At 48.8% G+C, this 23700-nt stretch overlaps 1 protein-coding gene across 7 annotated transcripts in view; it reads right to left on the bottom strand.

Annotated features, from left to right (window-relative positions):
• The window catches only part of PKNOX1 (PBX/knotted 1 homeobox 1), a 49923-nt gene that overhangs the window by 20266 nt on the left and 5957 nt on the right, over positions 1 to 23700 (bottom strand). For 3 of the 7 annotated variants that reach the window (XM_032630053.1, XM_032630049.1, XM_032630055.1), the window contains exons 2-5: positions 9717 to 9823; positions 6109 to 6236; positions 3919 to 4090; positions 2006 to 2176 (exon numbers count right to left, since the gene is read on the bottom strand). In XM_032630053.1, the coding sequence (XP_032485944.1) occupies positions 2006 to 2176; positions 3919 to 4090; positions 6109 to 6236; positions 9717 to 9767 (522 nt within the window). In that variant the 5' untranslated portion in view covers positions 9768 to 9823. Of the gene's footprint in view, positions 1 to 2005; positions 2177 to 3918; positions 4091 to 6108; positions 6237 to 9716; positions 9824 to 10777; positions 12202 to 23700 lie in introns of all 7 variants that reach the window. The other 4 variants (XM_032630050.1, XM_032630052.1, XM_032630054.1 and 1 more) reach the window with 2 other exon arrangements.

Genomic DNA, 23700 nt, shown 5'->3' with positions numbered 1-23700 from the left:
AGAAAAAAAAACAAACCTACCACTATTCCCCCGACACTGGGAAGAAGGCAAAGATGTCCCCTGAATCCCATTCCAGATAGTCCTGGATGTTCCAGCCAGAGCAGTAAGGCAGGAAAAGGAAACAGAAAGTGTAGAGATCAGAAGGGACAAAACAGAACTGTCCCTATTTGCAGATGACAAGACTAGACAGGTAGAAGATCCTAAAGAATCTACAGAAAGGATCTCCTCGGACCAATAAGGAAGTTCAGCCAGGTCCCAGGATACAAGATAAAGATACAAAACGCAACTGGATTTCTACATATTGGCATGGACTCTGAAGTTAAAAGTATAGTAAATTTACGATTGTGCAAAAGAGTGAAATACTTAGGTATAGTTCTAAAACCACGTGTGCAGGAATTTTATGTCAAAAGCGAGAAAACGCTGATGAAAGAAATCACAGAAGAGTAAACTAGTGGAGAGAGCGCCGTGACTGTGGGCTGGGAGAGTCAACACAGTAAAGGTGTCAGCTCTCCCCAAGACGACACACAGGTTTAACGCAACTCCCGTCAAAACCTCAGTAACATTGTTTTGCAGATATAGACGAGATTATTCTAAAATTCATGTGGAAAGACTAAGGAACTAGAATAACTAAAATAATCTTGAAAAATAATAAAGTAGGAGGAATCCGTCTACCCAATTTTGAGACTTATATAGCCACAGGAATCAAGACTATACGGTCTAGATACACAGATCAATGGGACAGAACAGAGAACATAGCAACAGGGCCTACAAATATGACCAACTAGTTTTTGACAATAGCGCAAAGGCAATTCCACGGAGGAAGGACAGCCCTTTCAACAAATGGTGCTGGAGCAAATGGACGAACTTAGGCAAAAAAACCCAAACCTGAAAATGGGCCATGGATTTAAATGTAAAATTTTTAGGAAAAAAATAAGAGAAAAATCTTTGGGACCTAGGGCGAGGCAAAGAGTTCTTCGACTTGACACTGCAAGTATGACTCATAAAAGGAAATTTGATAAATGGGATTTTATCAAAATGAAAAAGGGTTGCTCTGCAAAAGACCCTGTTAAGAGGATGGAAAGATACGCTAGAGACTCGGAGAAAACACTGGCAAACCATATATCCAATGGGGGACTTGCATCTAGAGTACTCTCAAAGGTCAACCATTTTTAAAAATCCAATTAGAAAATGGACAGAAGACACGAGCAGACCTTCTACCAAGGAGGATACACAGATGGGAAATAAGCACATGAAAAGATGGTCAACGCCACTGGCCATCAGGGAAATGCGAATTACAGCCACAATGAAATGTCACTACACCCCTTCAGAATGGCTAAGTACTGCAGTGCTTCAACATGGATGAACCTGAGGACATTATGCTGAGGAAAATAAGCCAAACACGAAGGGACGAACATGGTATGACTGCCCTTACATGAGGTACCGAGATTAGTCAAGGTCAGAGACAGAGCGCAGGACAGTGGGGGCCAGGGGCTGGGCGGAGGGGGAGGGAGAGTGAGGAGTCAGTGCTGCAGGGGGACAGGGTCTCAGGTTGGGAAGGTGAGAAAGTTCTGGAAAGGACGGTGCTGACGGTTGCACAGCAACGTGAATGGGCTTAGTGCCGCTGAGCTGTGTACTTTAAAGGGTTAAAATGGGAAGTCTTGTGTTATGTGTGTTTTACCACAATCTTAAAAATTCATCAAAAAAAAAAAAAAGAATTAGAAAGAAATGACTGGTACTCTGGCCTCCAGAAACATGGGCTCCAGGGTCCAGGACACAGCGCGAAGCCTCCCTTTTTCACGGCAGGAAGCCCAGGTGGGCTCTCTCTCTGGCCTGAGAGAACACATTCCCGGCACAGGCCACGTTCAGGGACCCAGAGGATCCTCAGAGCAGGAGAGCCGAGGACAGCCCCGCAATCCTGAAAGGGCTGCGGCCTCAGACATCAGCACGTTTCACCCTTGCCGACGCTGCAGGGACCAAGCAGGAGCACAGGGCCCGCCGTAAATACCTGGGACTGGACAGGGGAGTACGGGCTGCCAGGTTCCCCACTCAGGAGAGTTTCGCTGTTCATTTTCGTTTTTAGACAAGCAATATAGCGACTGCAGAAATCTTTGCAGAGTTCATTAACCTTTTCCAGCTCAAGAAGATGAATACGCAGAACCTGGATTGCTTTTACCATCTAGAAGCAAGAAAATGAAGACTTTCAGACCAGAAAAAGGGAGCATGACGGTAAGTTATCATTATCACCACACGACTCTCCTTGGTTATGAGCCAGCCAAGGCCACCTGTACCGCCAGTGACAGGAGGAGAAGGACACCAGATGTTATGCAGAACCACCAAGTATTCCAGCCCCACCGACCTGTGGCTTGCTGTTTCGGCTCCACGTGGCTGCAGGGACAGAGGCGGTCACAGCTCCGGAGCCGCCGGGCCTCGACCTTGGCCTCGCCCCGCTACTGCTCCTTCATCTGTAAATGGGGATGAATCCGTACGCACCTCCCGGGTGGTTCTTAATGTTGAAGAAGTTCAACTTACCAACTCTGCCTTCAATGGATTCTGCTTTGGGCATCAAGTCTAAGAACCATGCCTACCCCTAGATTAGCCCCAGATCCTAAAGATTTTCTCTTACAATTTTTCTAGAAGTTCGTCGGTTTTATACAAAGTCACTACATTTGGGGGTAATTCGTCTCCCAGCAGCAGATAACTGACACTGGGGATGAACCATTACCATAAACACCACTTCCTGTGAATGAACAACCTAAGACTCAGCTCCTTCCCCGTGACCTTGGTGGTGACAGTTCACACATCTCTGTGGAATCAACCCGTCAGCCAGCCAGTAGTGAGAATGACCACATACCAAGCTCTGCTAGGCCCTGTGCTAGGGCACCAGGCAGGAGAGCCTTGGTCCCTGCCGGCCTGGCCCATGCTGGCTACGCCCGTTCCCTCCTTGCTGATGGCCGCATACAGAGATGCGGAGGCAGAGAGAGCATCGGGCCCTCATCCCCAAAAGGCAGGCCCTGTTGGTCCCATTTCGAAGACGAGGAGACAGACTGAAAGTCAGACAACTCACCTATAAAATCTATTTGGCTGTAAGGGTTGAATATTAATGAAGCATTAAAAACAGTAACATCTAAGACCAAGGCAGTTTATTCAGGGAAAAGTTTTCCAAAGACCCTTTCCTGCTGATAAGGGGCCTAGGGTTCTGGTCTGGGAGCTGGCCAACTCTAGTGGGAATCCAGCCCCAGACACAGGCTGCCAGGGCTGCCCAGTGCTGAAGGATGCCGCTCCCCTTGGGCACAGCAGTGATGGCAGCCCAACGAACTCTCCATCGCTGTCGGGAAGCACAGAGAACCCAGGGTTTTGGAGCACTGGACCTGGGAGGGGGGCACCCGCGTGAGCCAGGCTGGCTTCAGACAGGAAGCCTAAGGGAGGCCGTAAGGGGTGTCGGTCCCTTGATAGGCCCGTCCCTGCTCTGTGCTCACAGGCCACCCCGAGTCGTCACACAGTCTGTCACCCACCACCAGTGCCAGCCTCCAGACAGAGCTGTCTTGGAGAACAAAGTTGTGGTCCACGATCGGGGAAGAGCCAACACCTGAAGCTGGGCCCAGACACGTTCCCAGGAAGCAAGACACAGGGCACGCCGACCCCAGTGGACCTTCCTGAACATACGGGAGGGACTGAACCCCCAGCCCACTCAGGGTGCAGGCTCAAGCCATCCTGTTGGGTTATTACAGGACGGGGTCAACAGAGAAGGCTGGAGACCTGGCGACATTCAAGTCACACACGGAAAATTATCTCACGAATTGTACAGTTCTCCCCTTCGGCAGAGCCGCAAACAACCTGAAGTTCTAATTCGAAATTTAAAATTTATCGAAAAGATTAAATTTAGAAGAAATAAAAATTAAGAACATGCAGGTTACTTACTAAGTTGTCAGTTTCTGGATCCTCACAGAAGAAGGGCTTTCCTTCCTTCTCTTGCCTCCTTACGAAGCTCTCAATGTCCACGTCAAAGCTGGCAGAAGTGGTGCCTTCCGAGCCCTGTGTGGACTGCTCACATTTTTCAAACAACAAAGCTAATAGCGGAAACAGCGGATGCCTGGGGGGAGAATTTTTAAAGATGTGTTCTACACTTGCATGAAAATGTTCTAGTATGTACGGCATGCAATGTTTTATACGACAGCTTTGCTGAGATGGTTCGCACGCCACACAATTCATCTATTTACAGTTTATAATGCAACGGGTGTTCGTATACTCACAGAGTTGCGCAACCATCACCACAGTCGATTTTATAATCTTTTCATCCCCCAAAGAAACCCTGTAACTATTAGCAGTCACTCTCTGTTTTCCACCCAACCCCAGCCCCAGGCCACCACTAATCTACTTTCTGTGTCTACAGATTTGCCAGTTCTAGACACTTCATATAAATGGAGTCATATACCATGTGACCTGTGGTATCTGGCTTCTTTCACTTGACGTGCATGATGTTTCCTAGGCTCATCAGTGTCGTAACATGCAACAGCACTTCACGCTTCTTTATGGCTGCATAATATTTCACTGTATGGTTAACACCAGTTGGACAGTTTTAAATTCTACTTTCAGATCCATACTCCATTTTGAGTAGATCTTTGTAAAGGATGTGAGATTAGGTCAAGGATCTTCTCTCTGCATGTGGATGTCCAATTGTTCCAACTTGGACAATCTGCTGGAAACTCCACCTTTTCTCCACTGAGAAGATCAGGTAGACTGATTCTTCCAACTTTATTCTTCTTTTCAAAATTGTTTTAGCTGGTCTAGTTCTTTCGACTTCCATATAAAATTTAGAAATAACTTGTCTATATGTACAGAAATATCCTGCTACAACTTTAATTGTAATTGCTCTAGAGCAATTTTAGGAGAAATGACATCTTTACCATGTTGAGTCTTCCAATCCATGAACATCGTATGCCCTTTATTTAGGTTTCCTTTGACTGCTTCCATTGGCATTTTACAGTTTTCAACATAAAGGTTTTGTATGTGCTTTATTAGAGTTATACCTACATCTTTTTGGAGCTCTCGAAAGTGGTATTTTCTCTTTAATTTCAGTTTCTAACTGTACATTACTGGTAGAGAAATAGGGTTGGTTTCCGTGTGTTGCCCTTGGAACCTGTGACCTAACTATACTCACTTCTTTAGTTCTGGAAGCTCTTTGGTACACGCTTTGGGCTGTTCTATATGTGGACAATCACATCAGCTGTGCATAAAGCCAGCTTTATTTCTTCCTTTCTAACCGGATATGCCTTTTCTTTCTTTGCCTTGCCTCAGTGAAGTGGCTAAACGTCCATTACAGAGCTGAACAGGAGGAGTCAGGGTGGACATCTCTGCCTTATCCCCAAACTTGGGGGAAAACATTCCATCTTCCACCATTGAGTATGATGCGAGCTGCAGGGTTCTTTTGTAGTTTCCCTACATCAGGCCAAGAAAGTTCCCCTCTATTCCTGCTTCACTGACAGTTTTTAATCATAACTGGCTGTTGACTTCTGTCAAATGCTTTTCTGCATCACTTGATATGATCACATTGTGCGTCTCACTGGTTGATCTCTGAATGGTGAACCAGTCTCATATTCCTGGGATAAGCTCCACTTGGTCACTACATAGTCTTCTCTCTACACGTTACTGGATTTTACTTGTTAATATTTTATGAATGATTTTTATGCCAAAGTTCATGAGGCATACTAGTCTTTAGTTGTTTTTTTTTTATATTGTCTTTGTCTGGCTTTAGTATCAGAGTGATGTTCAATTCATAAAATGAGTTCAGAAACATTCCCTCTTCTTCTACTTCCTGGAAGAGACTGTGTCGACTTACTGCTTTTCCTTCTTTTTGGTAGAATTCTCCAGTACAACTATCTGGGCCTGAAGACTGCTTTTCGTAAGGTTGACTAAAATGTAGATTTACATTCCAAAACTTTTTTTAAAAGATATTAGGAATAACACTGTAATCTGAGAAAACCTTTACCCCAGTAGTTATCACATCACGCCTCACTGCTCTGTCTGGGTAATAGCTCACGTTCCATTTAACCAGATTTTCCATTCTCTCTACTCCTCTGAACACCCACACGCTTCACATCGCATTGCTACCTATAAATGGCCTGCTTGTCTGCATCCATCGGGGTCTGGGACCCCACAGGGGGAGGGCTCACTCCTTCCACATCTGGTTCAGAGCAGGTGGGGTCTTGCTCCGTTTTTAACTCTGTTACTACTTGCATCTGTGAAAGGAGGAAGAGAACTTTTGTTACTAAAAAGAAAATAAGCTGCTACCAAGTACAGTAAGTCCCCTACATACGAACCTTCAAGTTGTGAACTTTCAAAGATGCGAACAGATTATAAACCTATTACAGTACAGTACTATATAGCCAATTGTGTTAGTTGGATACCTAGGCTAACTTTGCTGGACTTATGAACAAATTGGACATGAACTTGCTGTTGGAAAGGAACACGTTTGTATGCAGGGGACTTGCTGTATTCTATTCTCAAACAGAAATGCAGTGGAATGGTAATCTGCCAGACGGTTATATGACAGGCAATAATACGGAAGGAATACTACCAACAAAGTCCTTTGAACTTAATGTGCTTCTAAATGGCTAAAACAAAGGTCAAATTTCCAAAACATTTAAAAATTGAGAGGACCACTATCTGTGAAATGCTTATGATTTTCAAAACTGTAATAACTCTACATCCCTGAAGGGAACTGGTACACATGCAGTCTTTCTTGTCTGCCTCTCCTTGTTACCTGTCCTCACGCTGAGTAACATTGCAGGAAGAGAAGAATAAACAAATAATCCAAGTTTTCTTATCTTGTCACAAAAACAACTCAAACCCAAGATGCTCCATATTTGTGACGGGGCTGAAATTCTCCCTTACCTATCCTTAAACTCAGGAATACACAAGCTATAAAAATGTTACGGGGACTTCCCTGGTGGTGCAGTGGTTAAGAATCTGCCTGCCAATGCAGGGGACATGGGTTCGAGCCCTGGTCCGGGAAGATCTCACACACCGCGGAGCAACTAAGCCCGTGCAGAGCCTGTGCTCTAGAGCCCACGAGCCACAACTACTGAGCCCACGTGCCACAACTACTGAAGCCCGCGCACCCTAGAGCCCGCGAGCCACAACTACTGAAGCCTGCACACTCTAGGGCCCGTGTGCTGCAACTACTGAAGCCTGCGTGCCTAGAGCCCGCACTCCGCAACAAGAGAAGCCACCACAATGAGATGCCCACACACCACAACAAAGACCCAACGCAACCGAAAATAATAAAATTTTTTTAAAAAATGTTAAGGAAAGTCACTGCATCCAGAAAGCAAAGACCAGCTGTGTTTAAAGAAACAGTGTTAAACGTAAGAGGAAGCCTTAAAGATATTACCACTGAAATTGCTTTAAACTGGCTGTGTTGTTTGTAACGTCGGGGGAAAAGTATTTAAATCCTTCAACATAAAGAATTCAGTTTACAAATAAAACAAAATCGCTACAGTAAACTTCTTGTTATCCCTGAGTAGATCACCGCCCTCCTCGGCTTCTTCAGGACTGGGGTATCTGGGATGCACCTGCCCCGCCCACAACTGCCACCCCCCCGCCCCTCAAGGAAGCAGCCTGTTGGGGAACCTGTGGTGGGGCGGGGGGTGGGGGGAAGCTCATCCACGGAGATGGGAGAGCCTGCATCCTGCCAGGAACCCAGCCTGGTGCTCGGGGCTGCAGCAGAGAGAGCAGCCCTGCAGGTCCGGGCTCGGGCCCTGTTCTCAACTCTCCAACAGGCCAGAGTGAGCAGATTATTTCCATTCTGCTGCCTTTAGTTGGAACAGTATACTTGGGAATTGCTTCTCTCTTAAAAAAATAAACCTGTGCGCCACAACTACTGAGTGGGACTTCCCTGGTGGTGCAGTGGTTAGGAATCGCCTGCCAATGCAGGGGACATGGGTTCAAGTCCTGGTCCGGGAAGATCCCACATGCCGTGGAGCAACTAAGCCCGTGCGCCACAACTACTGAGCCTGCGAGCCACAACTACTGAGCCCACGAGCCACAACTACTGAGCCCACGTGCCACAACTACTGAAGCCCGCGCACCTAAAGCCCACGTGCCGCAACTACTGAGCCCACGCGTTGCAACTACTGAGCCCGCGTGCTGCAACTACTGAAGCCTGTGCACCTAGAGCCCGTGCTCCGCAACAAGAGAAGCCACCGCAATGAGAAGCCTGCGCACTGCAACGAAGAGTAGACCCTGCTCGCCCCAGACCCAATGCAGACAAAAAAAAAAAAACCAAAAAACAAAAGCAACTGACTAAAGCCCAATCAAACACAGTCCTTCTGGAGAGAAGTCTGACAGTATTATTAAAAAAAAGCCTTAAAGGATTTATTTCAGGATTTAAAAAAAATGATCGCGAAAAAAGAGGAATCTAAATGTTCAACCTCAGAGAACCGGCTAAGTAAATGCGGTCTGTCTGTACTGTAGAAGATCAAATGCTTACTGAAAGGAATGCTCACAAGCGGTTCTCCACGTCACGGGAAGTGCTGAGCTGTTACAAGCGAGGCCTTTCCCCCACTGCGCCCAGCCCTGCCCTGGACTCCCTGCATCAGGGCAGGGACCAGCTGGAGGGAGACGGACACGTAACAGGGTGTGTCGGAAGGTGATCACTGCCACGGATGGAGAACAAAGATCAGAGGAAGGGACCGGGAAGCGGGTGGCAGGTGGGGAGCAGGCCGTGGGGGTAACCAGGGCCGGTGGGGGGGTCCTCACAGAAAGCGGGGTGAAGCAAAGACCTGCAGGACAGAGCGGAGCAGAGCCAAGGGGCAACCAGAGCCAGGGCCCCGGGGCAGGCAGAGGTGAGAGCCTGTGAGGTCGTAGGGCCCTCCGGGCAGGGAGTCCACGAGGAGCCACCGCAGGGCCCAGGGACAGCGGGGACATCGTTAGATGTGCATTTGAGAAACAAAATCTCTTGGAAATATCAGAGGACTTCCTGGTGAAGAGAGCAGCCTGAAATACAATTCCCTACCTCTAAGAAGCAAAAACACTTAAAACATTTTTTTAAATCAACAAAACCAAAATCACTGCAACAGGAAACATTCCAGGAATGGAACAAAACTGTCCATCAAGGAAAGACCCGACTTGGGAAGGGGACAGGGTCGCAGCTCAGGTCCTACACACCCCCTGAGTCTCACCAAGTGGGGAGTGACAGGTGGGCGAGGCGCCCCAGGCCTGGGGCGGGTGTCCCTAAACCCTTGAGCAGGGAGCCGGGCATCATGACCGTCTCCTGCAGGGGCAGGAGACGTACAGACAGCACCGCAGCTGCGCCCCACGTGCCATCGGACGGTCCCCTCTGCCACCCACATGCAGGGGAACGAAACCGCACAGCTCCCGCCCAGGCCAGCAACTGGGCAACACGGGAGTCTATGATCATCACCACAACCTTTAAGAGCAACGATACTTACTAACACTGACATTAGAAAGGTAAATTCCCAAGAAACTATGACTTAGGGGACTCAGAATTACTGGCAATCTCGGTGTCATTTAGGAAACTACTTGAACAATTCTACCCCTAATCTTTCTGAGCACCAAGATACAATAAATGCACCAAACGTTCAACATTGAACCTGCACCCTCACGGAAACTAGCTTGTGAATACACAAGGCACTGTTCGTGTTTCAGTACTAGGTCGGCTGACTACTTAGGATGTGGAACAGAGCACCAGCGCTCACTTGTTGCCCATCTTGATAGCTGTCTATGCTCAGCGTCTGTGTAGCCATCATGGTGAGTGAGTTCTTTATAAAACATCAAATCATCTTGAGTCAAAAGCAAATGGTGTCTGGGAAGACAAAAGCAGAGAAGCATCGGTTAATAACTCAGAGCATTTCTTGTCCCCTTATTCCACAGCACCCGTATACCTTTTTAAATACATATCTTCACATGGAGAGTAAAAACCGTCCTTCACACTACGGTACAAGACAAATCCTACTCAGCAGCCCCGCACCTGCCTGGCGATTGCGTGTCTGTACTTGCCCCAGGCCCGGACGCATTATCACGTCTCCAGGCATTTGGGTTTATTCCTTCACTCACCCAGCAAACACCTAGTAATGTCTACACGTGCGGGACACTGTCCTGGGCCCTGGGGCTTTCCCTGGGCCACAAGGAAGAGGAAGGCCAGGCAGCACACGGAGGGCGTAGGGGCGCTCGGGCAGGGTGACACGACAGAGGGTGAGCGCGCAGCTGGCGGGGCACACGGCTGCGGGGCGGGGCAGGTGCACTGACACTGAGCCTGGGGAGGCCGACCTCAGGCAGGAAGGACACAGGTGAGCTCAGGGAGGCTGCGCTGGGCGTCGGCTCACATCTGCACACGGTGCAAAGGTGGGAACGCTGTCATTCAGCTGTCACCATGCACACAGGTAAATGAGACGGGAGAAACAGGTGGGGATGCCACCCGTGCCCCCCGCAGACAGGACAGAGGAGCCACGTGCAGGGGGACGGCAGAGTTGGGGGGCAGCGGGGGACACGGGAGCAGGTCACACCCACTCATGGGCCACGTGGAGACTGTGCGCCTTCTTGGGGCGGGGGAGGGAAGCCCCAGGAAAGTCTGACCAGAAGGGCCCTGAGGCTCCCGGCTCGGGACGGTCCCTCTGACAGTGTGCGGGGCAGGTGAGGGACTGTAGGGCTGAGGAGGGCGGAGGCCGTGTGGCCGGGGGGCCGATGGGAGGAGCACAGGGTGTGCAGATGGCCCGGGATGGGCAGGGGGGTGGGTCCGGGGAGGGTTGACAGTTCCCACCTGAGCCACCGGCAGAGCAGAGCCGCATGTCCCGAGGTGGAGCCAACGGCGGGGAGCGGGGTCTGTGGCCTGGGAGGAGAAAGCGAGAGATGGGACGTTGAAGGTTTGAGACGCTTCTCAATACCCACGAGGGAATTCTGAACGAGCGAGTCTGGGCCACCAGTACAAGCCCGGTAATCGTCAGGGCGTGGCCAGCACGTGCAGAGGTGAAAACGTGTCCTCCAAGATAGCCCAGGTCCTAACCCCCAGGCCCTGCAAGTGGGGCCTCACTTAGAAACAGGGTCTTTACAGGGGTAATCACGTTAGGGGTCTCGAGAGGCGTGTCCTGCCGAGAGGGGGAGGGGAGAGGTGACGAGGGGGTGGCCACGTGAACCTGTGTGAATCCGAAGCAGACTGGAGTGGTGCTGAGACAGGCCGAGGACACCCAGAGCCAGCCGGTCCTGAGCCCAGCGCCGGGAGGGGCCCGAGCTGCTCACCTACAGGCGTCCACCTGACAGTGGCTTCCCAACAGCTGACCTGAACAAAATGCACAGCAGAGGCCCTGGACGGGCCTAGACCAAGAAGGCAGAGCCACAGCCACGTGGGTCTCGGCTGGGGGCCAACTCTCCACGATTACTTTCCAGCCTCCAGCCGGCCCACCCCATGAGATGACAACTGCGGCCGAGCCCACAGCCGCGGGATCTAGGCAGTGGCGGATCACTCTTCCAACTCTGAGGGCTTTCACAATGCCCATAATAAATAGTGGGGACAAGTCAACGTTTCATTCTAAAAACATATAGACGTGTAGTCCTTCTCTCTACCAACCTGGTTAAAACTTCAATATCTGACATAACTTGGTACAACTGTTCTAAAGGAAAAAATTTGAAATTTGCGTCAAAAGCTTTGAAAATACATACTCTCTCTACAATGGAACACCACGCAAGGAAGTGGAAAAATAAGGAAAAAAAAAAGGCAACTCCATACGACTAACATTTTGTTGAGTAAAAAGATGGGGACAGAGTGCCAAGGTCCCACTCCCGCAGGACACCGAAGGCGCCTGGAAGAAGCTGCCAGCAGATGGCGCTGTCCGCTTGAAAGGGTGGTCCAGGCCCGCCGGCAGCCATCTATCTGCAAAGTCCGCAGGTGCCCAATTCCAGGCTGCAGCAAAATGGTCCTCCATGTTGGGGCAGAAACACGGCCTGGCACCTGCAAGCGGGCAGGCAGACAGCCCCCAGCAGAATTCACAGGGTCACACATCCCGCAGAGCTGCCTGGGCTCGGGAGGAAGCGCGTGCCCTGGTCCCCAGCAGAATTCACAGGGTCACACATCCCGCAGAGCTGCTTGGGCTCGGGAGGAAGCGTGCGCCCTGGTCCAGGCCTCTGGCAACCTCAGCTACTCAGCTACAGGCCCTCCCGTCCCTGGCCAAGGCAGGCCCAAGACAGAACCTGAGTAACGAAGGGAAACCTACCATTAACTGGGAAATAAAGCATCCAACCCAAGAATGAAAGGTCAGCAGGCTCATCTTTGTTTAGCAAAAACTCTTCTTTTAGGCATTATATGAAAACTAAGGTTAACTTGAGATTTCTAAACAATCAATTAATCCCTAATTCTCTCCCCCATTACATAGAAAAGTAAGCTTCTATTATATTCAAACGCAACACCAGTGTCCTCACTTCTTTTTGTAAAGGTTATACTCCATTTATAATTATTAAAAAATATTAGCTATACTCCCTGTGCTGTAAAATATATCCTTGTATCTTGCTTATTTTATACCTAGTAGTTTATGTCTCGTAATCCCCTACCCCTACCTGCCCTTCCCCTCTCCCCACTGGTAACCACTAGTTTGTTCTCTATATCTCTGAGTCTGTTTCTGTTTTGTTATAGTTGCTAGTTTATTTCTTAGATTCCACATATAAGGGAAACATAGAGTATTTGCCTTTCTCTGACTTATTTCACTTACATAACACCCCCCAAGTCCCTCCATGTTGTTGCAAACGGCAGGATTTCACTCTTTTTTACGGCTGAGTCGTACTCCATTGTGTAAATAGATACCACTTCTTTACCCATTCATGTGCTGATGGACACCTCAGTTGCTTCCGTAGTTCTGCTACTGGAAACAGTGCTGCTATGGACATTTGAATCAGTGTTTTCATTTTCTCCAGATATACGCCCAGGAGTGGGACTGCAGGATCATATGGTAGCTCTATATTTAGCTTTTGGAGGACCCTCCGTACTGTTCTCCATAGTGGCTGCACCACTTTACATCCCCAGCAACAGTGCACACGGGTTCCCTTTCCTCCAACTGTCTTCAATTCTTAACGTCACGTGAGGCTCTAAAATCCAAGCCAAAGAACTGCCAATCCAACAGACTTAACAATACCATGGTGCTTAAGGGTGAGACACGGTTTTTGTCCATTTTATTTCTACAAGTTTCATCCAGTTAAAAAAGAACACATTTATGGAAACTGTCACTTTGGTACCCTTTCAAGAGTTCCAGCCAGACTAACACAAATGAAGAAAACACAACTTTCCAATTTTCATGTACAGAAACGTTAAAAGTAATTAAAGAAATACAAAATTTAAAATTATACATCCTTTCTCAGCTAGCAATTATTAACTTTAAAACGACAACGCGCCACTTTGCTAGCAAAGATGAAGTGACACCCAGCACCCTGAAGGAATCCTAGGTCTCACAAACCGTGTAATTGGTTTGGAAGGCGATTTGACCATATGTATAGTTACCCATAAAAAAAAGTTACACTCTTCTCAAACTCAGCTAAGAAGACAGCGTTAGTGTTGCAACCTGAAAGGCAGACAAAAAGATGAAAGGTGAGCCAAATCTAACAGGCAGGCGTTTCAATATTTCTAAGCATCTAGTCAAGGACAACTGACAAGTCAGGGAAGAGCCAGAGGCAGACAGACTGGCTGAGTCCCACCAGGTGGAGAAGGCCTTCCTGCTCAGAGCAGACGGTGAGTCCGGGAAGGTCCAGGACGGCTCAGTCTGCAGAGACAGGAAGAGGAGGTGCAGCATGCGGGTCAGACGGTGGAGGGGGCCCCAGGTCAGCAGCACCCCAGCTCCCCTCGTCCCAGCCCACGTGGTCCCCCAGATGAGAAGCCCGACTCGCCTGAGATGACTTCCTTCCTGCCTTAGTGGTGTCTCTAAGCCCTGTGGGAGATTTAGATTTTAATATTTTTGTGTTTAGCTTCAGAATAATCTATGTTTGACATTTAAGTTGTGTGCAGTACGCAAGAAATTTTAGCAAATTAATCTTAGGTTTTAGCCTTGATTCCAATTTAAAAGTATAACTGAGTTACTGATTTTACACATTTCTCTTTTAGTGAAAAGGCACAAGAAATTTACTAAGATTGTAAACATTACTTCATTTATGCAAGTTTACCGACTGCCAGGGTCTAGTCTAGGTCCTGAGGGTGCAGCAGTGAGCAAAAGCAAGTTCCTCATCCGACGAACGTCACTCCCTGGTAGAAGGTCTGGAAAGTTTGAGAACTTGAGATTCACTACATGTGTAATTTTAAGTTACTAGATCTACTGAGAAGGTTTTATTTATTTGGTCAGATATTTAAGGTGCTTAAAACGAAAAGTGTATCTACTAAACTTAGAACTAGGGTTCAAAACACATACGGAGATTTAAGTTGTATATGGGACTGATCATTAAAAATGGCGCGTGTAGTCGACCGTCTTGAGGTGATCGAGGGCTGTCTTACGGGTGAAAGAGCAAAATGTACTAAACTTATAAAGAGAACAATGAAATCTATAAATTCTAACATAAAAGCATAGAGAGAAAAACAGGGCTGTAGCTTTGTAGCCTTAATAAATATTGATTTAAAAATAACCTCAGGGCTTCCCTGGCGGCGCACTGGATGAGAGTCCGCCTGCCGATGCAGGGAACACGGGTTCGTGCCCCAGTCTGGGAGGATCCCGCGTGCCGCGGAGCGGCTGGGCTCGTGAGCCGTGGCTGCTGGGCCTGCGCGTCCGGAGCCTGTGCTCCGCGGCGGGCTAGGCCACGGCGGTGAGAGGCCCGCGTACCGCAAAAAGAGAAAAAATAAAAAATAAAAAAAATATAAAAATAACCTCAAATAATCTCTTCTCAAAAGAGAAGAGCTCAAAAGCCTCATTTCAAAGGGCATTAAAAACTCACGGCAAGGGGCTTCCCTGGTGGCGCAGTGGTTGAGAGTCTGCCTGCCAATGCAGGGGACATGGGTTCGTGCCCCGGTCCGGGAAGATCCCACATGCCGTGGAGTGGCTGGGCCGCTGAGCCTGTGCGTCCTGAGCCTGTGCTCTGCAATGGGAGAGGCCACAACGGTGAGAGGCCCACGTACCGCAAAAACAAACAAACAAACAAAAAAACTCACGGCAAGCGGAACAACTAAGTCCGTGCGCCACAACTACTGAGCCCATGCTCTAGAGCCCACGAGCCACAACTACTGAATCCCGCAAGCCACAACTACTGAGCCCACACGCCTAGAGCCCGTGCTCCTCAACAAGAGAAGCCACCACAATGAGAAGCCTGGGCAGGGCAACGAAGAGTAGCCCCCGCTTGCCACAACTGGAGAAAGCCCGCACGCAGCAACGAAGACCCAATGCAGCCAAAAATAAAATAAATAAATTTAAAAAAAAGAATGAAGCCTTTTGTTTTTTAAAAAAAAAAAAACTCATGGCAAGAAAGTCAGAGGCAAATAATGTTTCTTATCCACATTGATAGAAAAGAGAAACAGAACCTACACGTCATCCGTAGGGGAATGGTGAAATCCATTACGGTTCCGACCATCAACCACGAACATGGAGGTTAAGTCCAAGGAAAAAGTCTCATGGGTGCTGTCAAGTGGAAAAGCAGGGCACACAATCTGCTGTGCACGTAACTGTGCCGTTCATTCAATCCACAAATATTTACTGAACGTCTTCTCTGGGCCAAGCTCTGTTCTAAATGCTGGGTATGGAGCAGCAAACCAAACACAGTCCCTGCTGTCAAGAAACACTTTACGGGCTTCCCTGGTGGCGCAGTGGTTGAGAGTCCACCGGCCGATGCAGGGGACGCGGGTTCGTGCCCCGGTCCGGGAAGATCCCACATGCCACGGAGCGGCTGGGCCCGTGAGCCATGGCCGCTGAGCCTGCGCGTCCGGAGCCTGTGCTCCGCAACGGGAGAGGCCACAACAGTGAGCGGTCCGCGTACCGGGAAAAAAAAAAAAAGAAACGACTTTACAACAATGTTGAAAAAGTATTTGGAAATTAATGTGGGGAGAAGAGACAGCTCTCTAGGACCAAGAGCATGGGGTCCTCTCCTACATCCTTTATTAAGTTTGATGGTCCGGGGAATTCCGTGGTGGCGCAGTGGTTAAGAATCCACCTGCCAGTGCAGGAGACAAGGGTTCGAGCTCTGGTCCGGGAAGATCCCACATGCGGCGAAGCAACTAAGCCCGTGCACCACAACTACTGAGCCTGCGCTCTAGAGCCCTCGAGCCACAACTACTGAAGCCCGTGCACCCAGAGCCCGTGCTCCACAACAAAAGAGAAGCCACCACAATGAGAAGCCCGCTCACCGCAACCAAGAGTAGCCCCTGCTCGCCGCAACTAGAAAAAGCCTGCGCACAGCAACGAAGACCCAACGCAGCCAAAAATAAAAAATAAATAAATTTATTAAAAAAATAAAACTTAAAAAGTTTGATGGTCCTCTCTGTGGAGGTCTTCTGTAGCCCTGGTTAATTAATCCTGAAACACGTCATGGTTTTCCTTGCTACTGTCAAAAGTATCTCATTGTCACTATACTTTCTGGTGGACTGCTGGGTAAGAAATGCCCCCAGTCTGTGCAGGCTAACCTCGTACCCGCCAACATCCCTAACAGCTTATGGAGAGCCTACTGGTTTTTCTCAGCACACGCAGATGCAATCCCAATCAAGATTCCTGCTGTTTTTGAAAAACTCAAAAACTTTCAAAACATCCCACAAGGCCACAGGTAACAACTAAGAAGTGGGTAACGGCACAAGAACAGGTAAACAGGCCAATGGAACAGCATAAATGAGACACTGGACTCGTCAGGGCTGGAAGGAAAAGTACCAAAGATGCAAAAAGCTTTGGAATTTTGATGCTTTTACAAACACCTCTCTGAACTCATCAGTTGCTGCGAAGTGCTGGTGAACGCGGGCTTTTGGTGTTGCTCCACACACACACTGTACGTGGTCAACCGCGCGCTCCCACTCAGCCACGGGCACGCGGTCTCTCGGCCACCTGGGCGGTCCAAGCAGAAGCTCCCGCAAGATCAGAGCTCTGCATCAGAGTCCTGTTTACAGGGCCCACGCTAACGCAGAGACGCACAGAGAACTGGTCCAGGAAGGTCCATCTTCATTTTGCACTGCCAGCATCACAGCGGGGCTTAGTGAGGGCAGGAAGGAAAACGAGGGAGGAGATATCTTCCCAGGGTCTATATATGTGCAGACCTAAGTGAGGCACTTTTAGAGCACATCCCCAAACTGCGACACTCCTCCCGAGATGGGGGTCTTTGTCCCCTCCTCTTCAACGTGGCCTACACTTAGCGACTTGCTGGGAAGCAGGAGAGCGCATCCGGAGCAACGCTGTGTGACTCCAGGGCTGCGGAAGCTCCCGCCGCCATGTTCACCGGGACACACTTCTGGAGCCCCGAGAAGTAAGAAGTCTGACTAAACAGAGCGCCCCCTGCGCTCACTGTGAGGAAGCCCAGGCCACAGCGAGAGTCCACGCAGAGGTGCTGGGCTCAGCAGCCCAGCTCACGTCCCAGCTAACAGGCAGCAGCAACTTCCAGATTTGAGAAAAGCCCTCCAAAAGACTCCAGCCCTCAGCCACCCAGCCATCCGCGGCCCGGCGCCCTCCTAGCTGAGGACCCCAACCTTGTGGGGCAGAGACGGGCCGTTCCCACCGCAGCCCTTCCAAACTCCTGGCCTCCAGGCCCGTGAGCAGAGTGAGGTGTGCGGCCTCCTGTGCCCCCGCCAGTAGGGACCGGAGCGCTCGGCAGTCTCTGGAGCCCTGCTGATGAGCAAACAGGTGCAAAGAGGTGGAGCGCCTTTGAGAGGCCGATCTGTCTGGCTCCCAGGCCCTGCCATTCCCTCTATGTGCTATTTCAGAGAACACAACAGAACTCCGTCTTGTAAAAATTAATAAACAGAACGCTTAATTAAATAGAGTTGGGAGGCCAGCAGGCGCACTCCCACGCCCCGACGGTAGGGCCGCCCGACAGAAAGTGGACAGACTCCTCTTCCCGCCTGGCAAGGCCTCAGCCAAGGAGACACTGCCCCAGCCCAGCCCAGCAGTGAAAAGCCGCCGGATGGACCCCATTCCTCCAGCGGACTCTCGACTCCAGAGTCGAGAGCTCTTTAAAAGAGCTCTCCTCTCCTGGCCACGCAGGGACTTGCACGGGTGCCCCATGGTTGCAGACCCCAGATTTCAATTCTTCGTTGGTCCCGAATAAACCCAATTTTGCTGGAGAAGTAACCAGCAGTCTGTGTTATGGCAACCATTTCTGAGATAACTGTAGAACTCACAAGGAAATCAGGCAAATGTTTGACAATCTGACAACTCTGATGCCTACAAACGTTCATTACATCAATTCAATCTATGAATTATAGTGTCATTCAAAACGGGAAACACTAAGAGAATGGATGAAGTAGGCGAACCACCAGGCACACACCACAAATGACCTTCAGTCATGTAACGTTCAACGCTGCACACACAGGTAACTCTGCTTTGCAAACATTAACGAGTCTAAAGAAAATGACGGCCTGGTGCTAAGTGTACAAGTGGCATCTCCCAGTAACAGCCAAGGTTTGCAAGTCAGACATCTCCAAAACATCGTAACAATTACTGAAAAGGAAAGGAACTCCTCCCTCCTGCCCGATCAACACGTATGAGAAAGACATGATGCAGCCACTGTATGTTGCCAGCACATGGTAACGATACTACCCATGAGCATGGAAGAGTTGAAATGCTGGGCAATGAAGACACCAATTGCAACCGTAAAGTTTATTTTCCAGAATTTCACTTTGGAGAAGAGCCATCTGGTGGTGTTGATTCAACAACTAAGCTTACAGAAACAATCACCAACCATCACACCTCCATTCCCTGAGCTCCCCATAATGCCTCCAGACCTCTCTCCCATGGCCACTCTTGCCAACCCCACCCGTCCCCCAAGTCCACTCTCCACACTGCAGCCCCAGCGATGGGGTTTCTTAAGGCTTTGCTGCTTTCCCTCTGGGATCAATTTGCAGAGTAACGCGCTGGTTCCCGAGTGTTCTCAAATAGTGACCAGTGAGGCTGTGATCCACGGGTTTAAACATGTAAAAAATAAGTACAGGGCTTCCCTGGTGGTGCAGTGGTTGAGAGTCCGCCTGCCGACGCAGGGGTCACGGGTTCGTGCCCCGGTCCGGGAAGATCCCACGTGCCGCGGAGCGGCTGGGCCCGTGAGCCATGGCCGCTGAGCCTGCGCGTCCGGAGCCTGTGCTCCGCAACGGGAGAGGCCACAGCAGTGAGAGGCCCGCGTACCGCAAAAAAAAAAAAAAAAAAAATAAGTACAGCTTTTTTATACATGTATATATTTTCTGATGTTCCAAATTATCCCATCTTTTTCCAATGTAAGCCCCTTCAGTTACCTCCTACAGCTTTTAATGCACTCTAGTAATTCTTTTTTTTTTTTTTTTGCGGTACGCGGGTCTCTCACTGTTGTGGCCTCTCCCTTTGCGGAGCACAGGCTCCGGACGTGCAGGCTCAGCGGCCATGGCTCACGGGCCCAGCCGCTCCGCGGCATGTGGGATCTTCCCGGACCGGGGCACAAACCCGTGACCCCTGCGTCGGCAGGCGGACTCTCAACCACTGCGCCACCAGGGAAGTCCTCTAGTAATTCTTGATAGCTTTCTTGCTTTCAGGTAAAACGAGATACTGCAGGCTCATATTGTTTATTTTCTGTGTCAAACCCAGACTTTGCCATTGATCCAAGGGGCTTTGATTCCAATGGGAAATGATACGTAGAAACCACAATCTAGGTGCTGTGTGCTCATTGCTACTGGTTGGTCACTGTTTCTAGCCTTTCCAATGGACAGGGATAAGAAATGTTTTCTCATAAAAATTTTGTACAAATTAACACTGATACCTCCAATTCAAATTTGGGATTACAGGGTATTTACTTTACTTCAAATTAATATTTGTATATCTCTTTTCTTACCCTGAAAATGATTTCCAAATGACAGTAACATAATGACCTATTTATCACTTTATATATGTGTGTGTATGTATATATATATATATATATATAGTTTCAAAATAATATGAATATTACTACTAACAATACAAGTACTAAAAATTGTTTAAGATTTCTTTGTAGTTCCTTTGTCTTTAGGATTTATCCCACTAGGATAGATGTACAATCCAAGTTGTTTTGAAGTCACTGGAAATAATAATTCTCTGTGTACTTAAGCCACCAATTCAATTCCTAGTTAGGTTCTTGTTCTTTCTTTTTTTTTTTTTTGGTTGTGCTGGGTCTTTGTTGCTGTGCGTGGGCTTTCTCTAGTTGCGGCGAGCGGGGGCTACTCTTCGTTCGTTTTGGTTCTTGTGCTTCTCATTGTGGTGGCTTCCCTTACTGCAGAGCACGGGGTCTAAGTGCACAGGTTTCAGTAGTTGTGGTGCACGGGTTTAGTTGCTCCGGGACATGTGGGATCATCCCGGACCAGAGATCGAACCCATGTCCCCTGCATTGGCAGGCGGATTCTTAACCACTGGACCACCAGGGAAGTCCTCTTTCCTTTTTTTTTTTTTAAGTATAATTTCCATGTTATTGTGTTTTCAGAGAATAGTATTTCTTCAGTCTTTAAAGACTTAGCTCCTTACTTGGGCTCTGGTGGAGGCCATGGGGCAGCACCCGCAGGTCTAAGTCAGGGTGGGAGTGTTCCAACCTTCCGGCCTCCCGAGAACCATTCTTGACTACCATGCTGTGCTCACACAGTAACGTACTTTCACATATAGCTTGGAAGCACACAGGTGTCGAAAACACTTGCTTCGGAAAAGTCCCTGACGGCTTCGGCCTTCACTATGTTCCAAATGACGAACTTCTTAATGGGCTTATTCTTGGGCATGCATTGGGCACAGCTGGCCCAGCCCCTTTTGACATGACCATTTTTCCTTCTTTTCTTGGTCATCTTAGAAGCAAGGAGCCAAGGAAGCCCTAGTTAGATTCTTTTGATTCATTTTGCTTTAATTTTTAGGTAGTCCTCCCCCCTCCTTTTGATTTAATTTGACTATAGAAGATACGTTTAGAAACCTAATCTATAACCCTGTCCCCTCCCTCGCCAATAAGGAACCTCATTTTAACTAGCCTGGGGTTTAAGCTTTTTTATCATAAGCAAATAGTTACACCCTCTCTCAGACAAGAGTGCACACTCTTCTCAGCTCTGGGCCTTCCTTTTCTCACTTACCACATCCTAAAGGTGCTTCCCAGCAGGCTGTCATCACCTTCACTCCTGTTTACAGCTGCAGAGTGAGTACTACAGGTGTAGCAGACTCAGTGCAGTTACTTAACCAGCCCCTCTGTGGACATGGATGTGTTTCCAAGTCGTCAAAGGGATCTTCTGGAAACCCAAATCTGATCAAGACACACCCACTTAAAACCCTTCAGAGGATCCCCACTGCCTACAAGATACAGATTATAACTTGTATCGCAGCATGACTGGGTCATTACTGCGCTCCTCCCTCCCCGCCCCCCATCGCCCCACTCCCCGCACCGCAAGCATACCAGGCCCTTCTAGGTTCTTCAGAGCCCTGGGCTTCCCCCAACCCCCAAAGCCTCTGAACACAGTTCCCGCCCCCATCTGGACTGGTCACCCTAATCCTCGTCCCCTCGCCCACTCCTGTTCCCCTGGACCATTCACATCAGTCATCCCCATCTTACAAGAGCTGCCCCTGACCTCTGACCCACATCTCAGAGCAAAACATGCCTCCCTTTTACAGCCTTTCCTACAGCTGTAATCTTGCATTATTCCGATGGGCCTCGGATTAACTTGTGCCTCTACTACTTCCTGGCAGGAAGGAGCCGCGTCCGTTTTTGTTCACCATTACGCTCCCCACCGCCACGGCAATGTCTGGTACACAGCAGGTGCACAGTAATTCTGTTAGTGAACGGCTGTCACATTTAACACAGTAAGCCTCTGTTCCATGAAAATCTGACCTAACTCACGCCAGTGCCTTTTTAAAATGATAAATCAGTGGTTAAGAATCCGCCTGCCAACGCAAGGGACACGGGTTCGAGTCCTGGTCCGGGAAGATCCCACATGCCACAGAGCAACTAAGCCCGTGCACCACAACTACCGAGCCTGCGCTCTAGAGCCCGCGAGCCACAACTACTGAGCCCGCACATCTAGAGCCCGTGCTCCACAACAAGAGAAGCCATTGCAATGAGAAGCCCGCGCACCACAACAAAGAGTAGCCCCCGCTCGCCACAGCTAGAGAAAGCCTGTGCGCAGCAACAAAGACCCAACACAGCCAAAAATAAATAAATAAAAAATTTAAAAAAAGAATTACTAAAAAAAATTTAAAAAGATAAATCTTGACTACCTTTCTCCATTTCATCTAAAGTTGCTGGTCTGTACAAGTTTTCTACCTCCAAGTTCAATTCTTATTTATTTAGTTAGTTAGTTGCACCGGGTCTTAGTTGTGGCAGGCGGACTCCTTAGCTGCGGCATGCAAACTCTCAGTTGCAGCATGCATGTGGGATCTAGTTCCCTAACCAGGGATCGAACCTGGGACCCCTGCATTGGGAGCTCGGGGTCTTATCCACTGTGTAACCGTGGAAGTCCCTCCAAGGTCAATTCTGATCATTTATATCTTCTTCATAAACTATCCACAGCTTTTCAAATTGTACATGGATGTTCTTACTTGTAAAATTCTCATATCTGTAGTCATATCCCTTTTTATTTATTTTTTAAATTTATTAATTTATTTATTTTTGGCTGCATTGGGTCTTCATTGCTGCGCGTGGGCCTTCTCTAGTTGCTGCGAGCAGGGGCTACTCTTCGTTGAGGTGCACGGGCTTCTCATTGCGGAGCACAGGCTCTAGGCGCACAGGCTCAGTAGTTATGGCGCACGGGCTTGGTTGCTCCGCGGCATGTGGGATCTTCCCAGACCAGGGCTTGAACCCATGTCCTCTGCATTGGCAGGTGGACTCTTAACCACTGCACCACCAGGGAGGTCCCCATCTTCTTTTTCCTCTAAAATGTACTATGCATGGCTCTAGGGCTGTACAAAAACAGGCCACAGTGGGACACGGCCCATAGGCCTGCAGTTTGCCAACCCCAGGCCTAAAGTTTAGCTGTCCCAAGAGACATGTTACACTTCACAAATATAACCCCAGCTACAGCGCACTCTCTAACTCAGTTTCGGTGATGTCAAGTCTCTTGCACTTTTCATTTAATCCACACACATGCTGGTGCGTCCAGGCAGCTCCCTCCCTCCCAGGCTGCCACGCCCACCCAGCTAGGCTTCAGTTTCCCAGCAGGGCACCTCCCCAGCTGCTCTCGGAAGCTGCTCTAAGAGTTCCACCAATTCCACTAACCGAGAAACACAGGAAATTCTGGGGTAATTTCAGTCTTAGTGGCTGTGAGAGCCGGTTATGAAGCCAGAAAAGGGCTGGGAGACAATACAAACTATATCTCTAGATTTTAGGGGGCAGTTACTTATCTTTCCCAAAACATTTAATTGATGATCCTTTTCTAAACCAAACCTGTGTACTAATAAAGCTAAGAAAGCTGTCAAGGAACCCAAGACTCTCAAAATTCTATATTCAAAAAACCAGATCCTTTCCAAGACACCTTGCAGGACACCAGTTGTACGTCACTCCAGTGCAATCAATTTTCCTTGTGTGTGTGGGAGGGTTGAGGTGACTGCCACTCGAGAACACCAGCCAAATGTCCCCTGCCTT

Source organism: Phocoena sinus, chromosome 4, assembly GCF_008692025.1.
Source record: "Phocoena sinus isolate mPhoSin1 chromosome 4, mPhoSin1.pri, whole genome shotgun sequence".
NCBI classification, from domain to species: domain Eukaryota; kingdom Metazoa; phylum Chordata; class Mammalia; order Artiodactyla; family Phocoenidae; genus Phocoena; species Phocoena sinus.
Note: the sequence above shows the minus strand (reverse complement) of the source record. Positions and strands in the feature narration are given on the sequence as shown.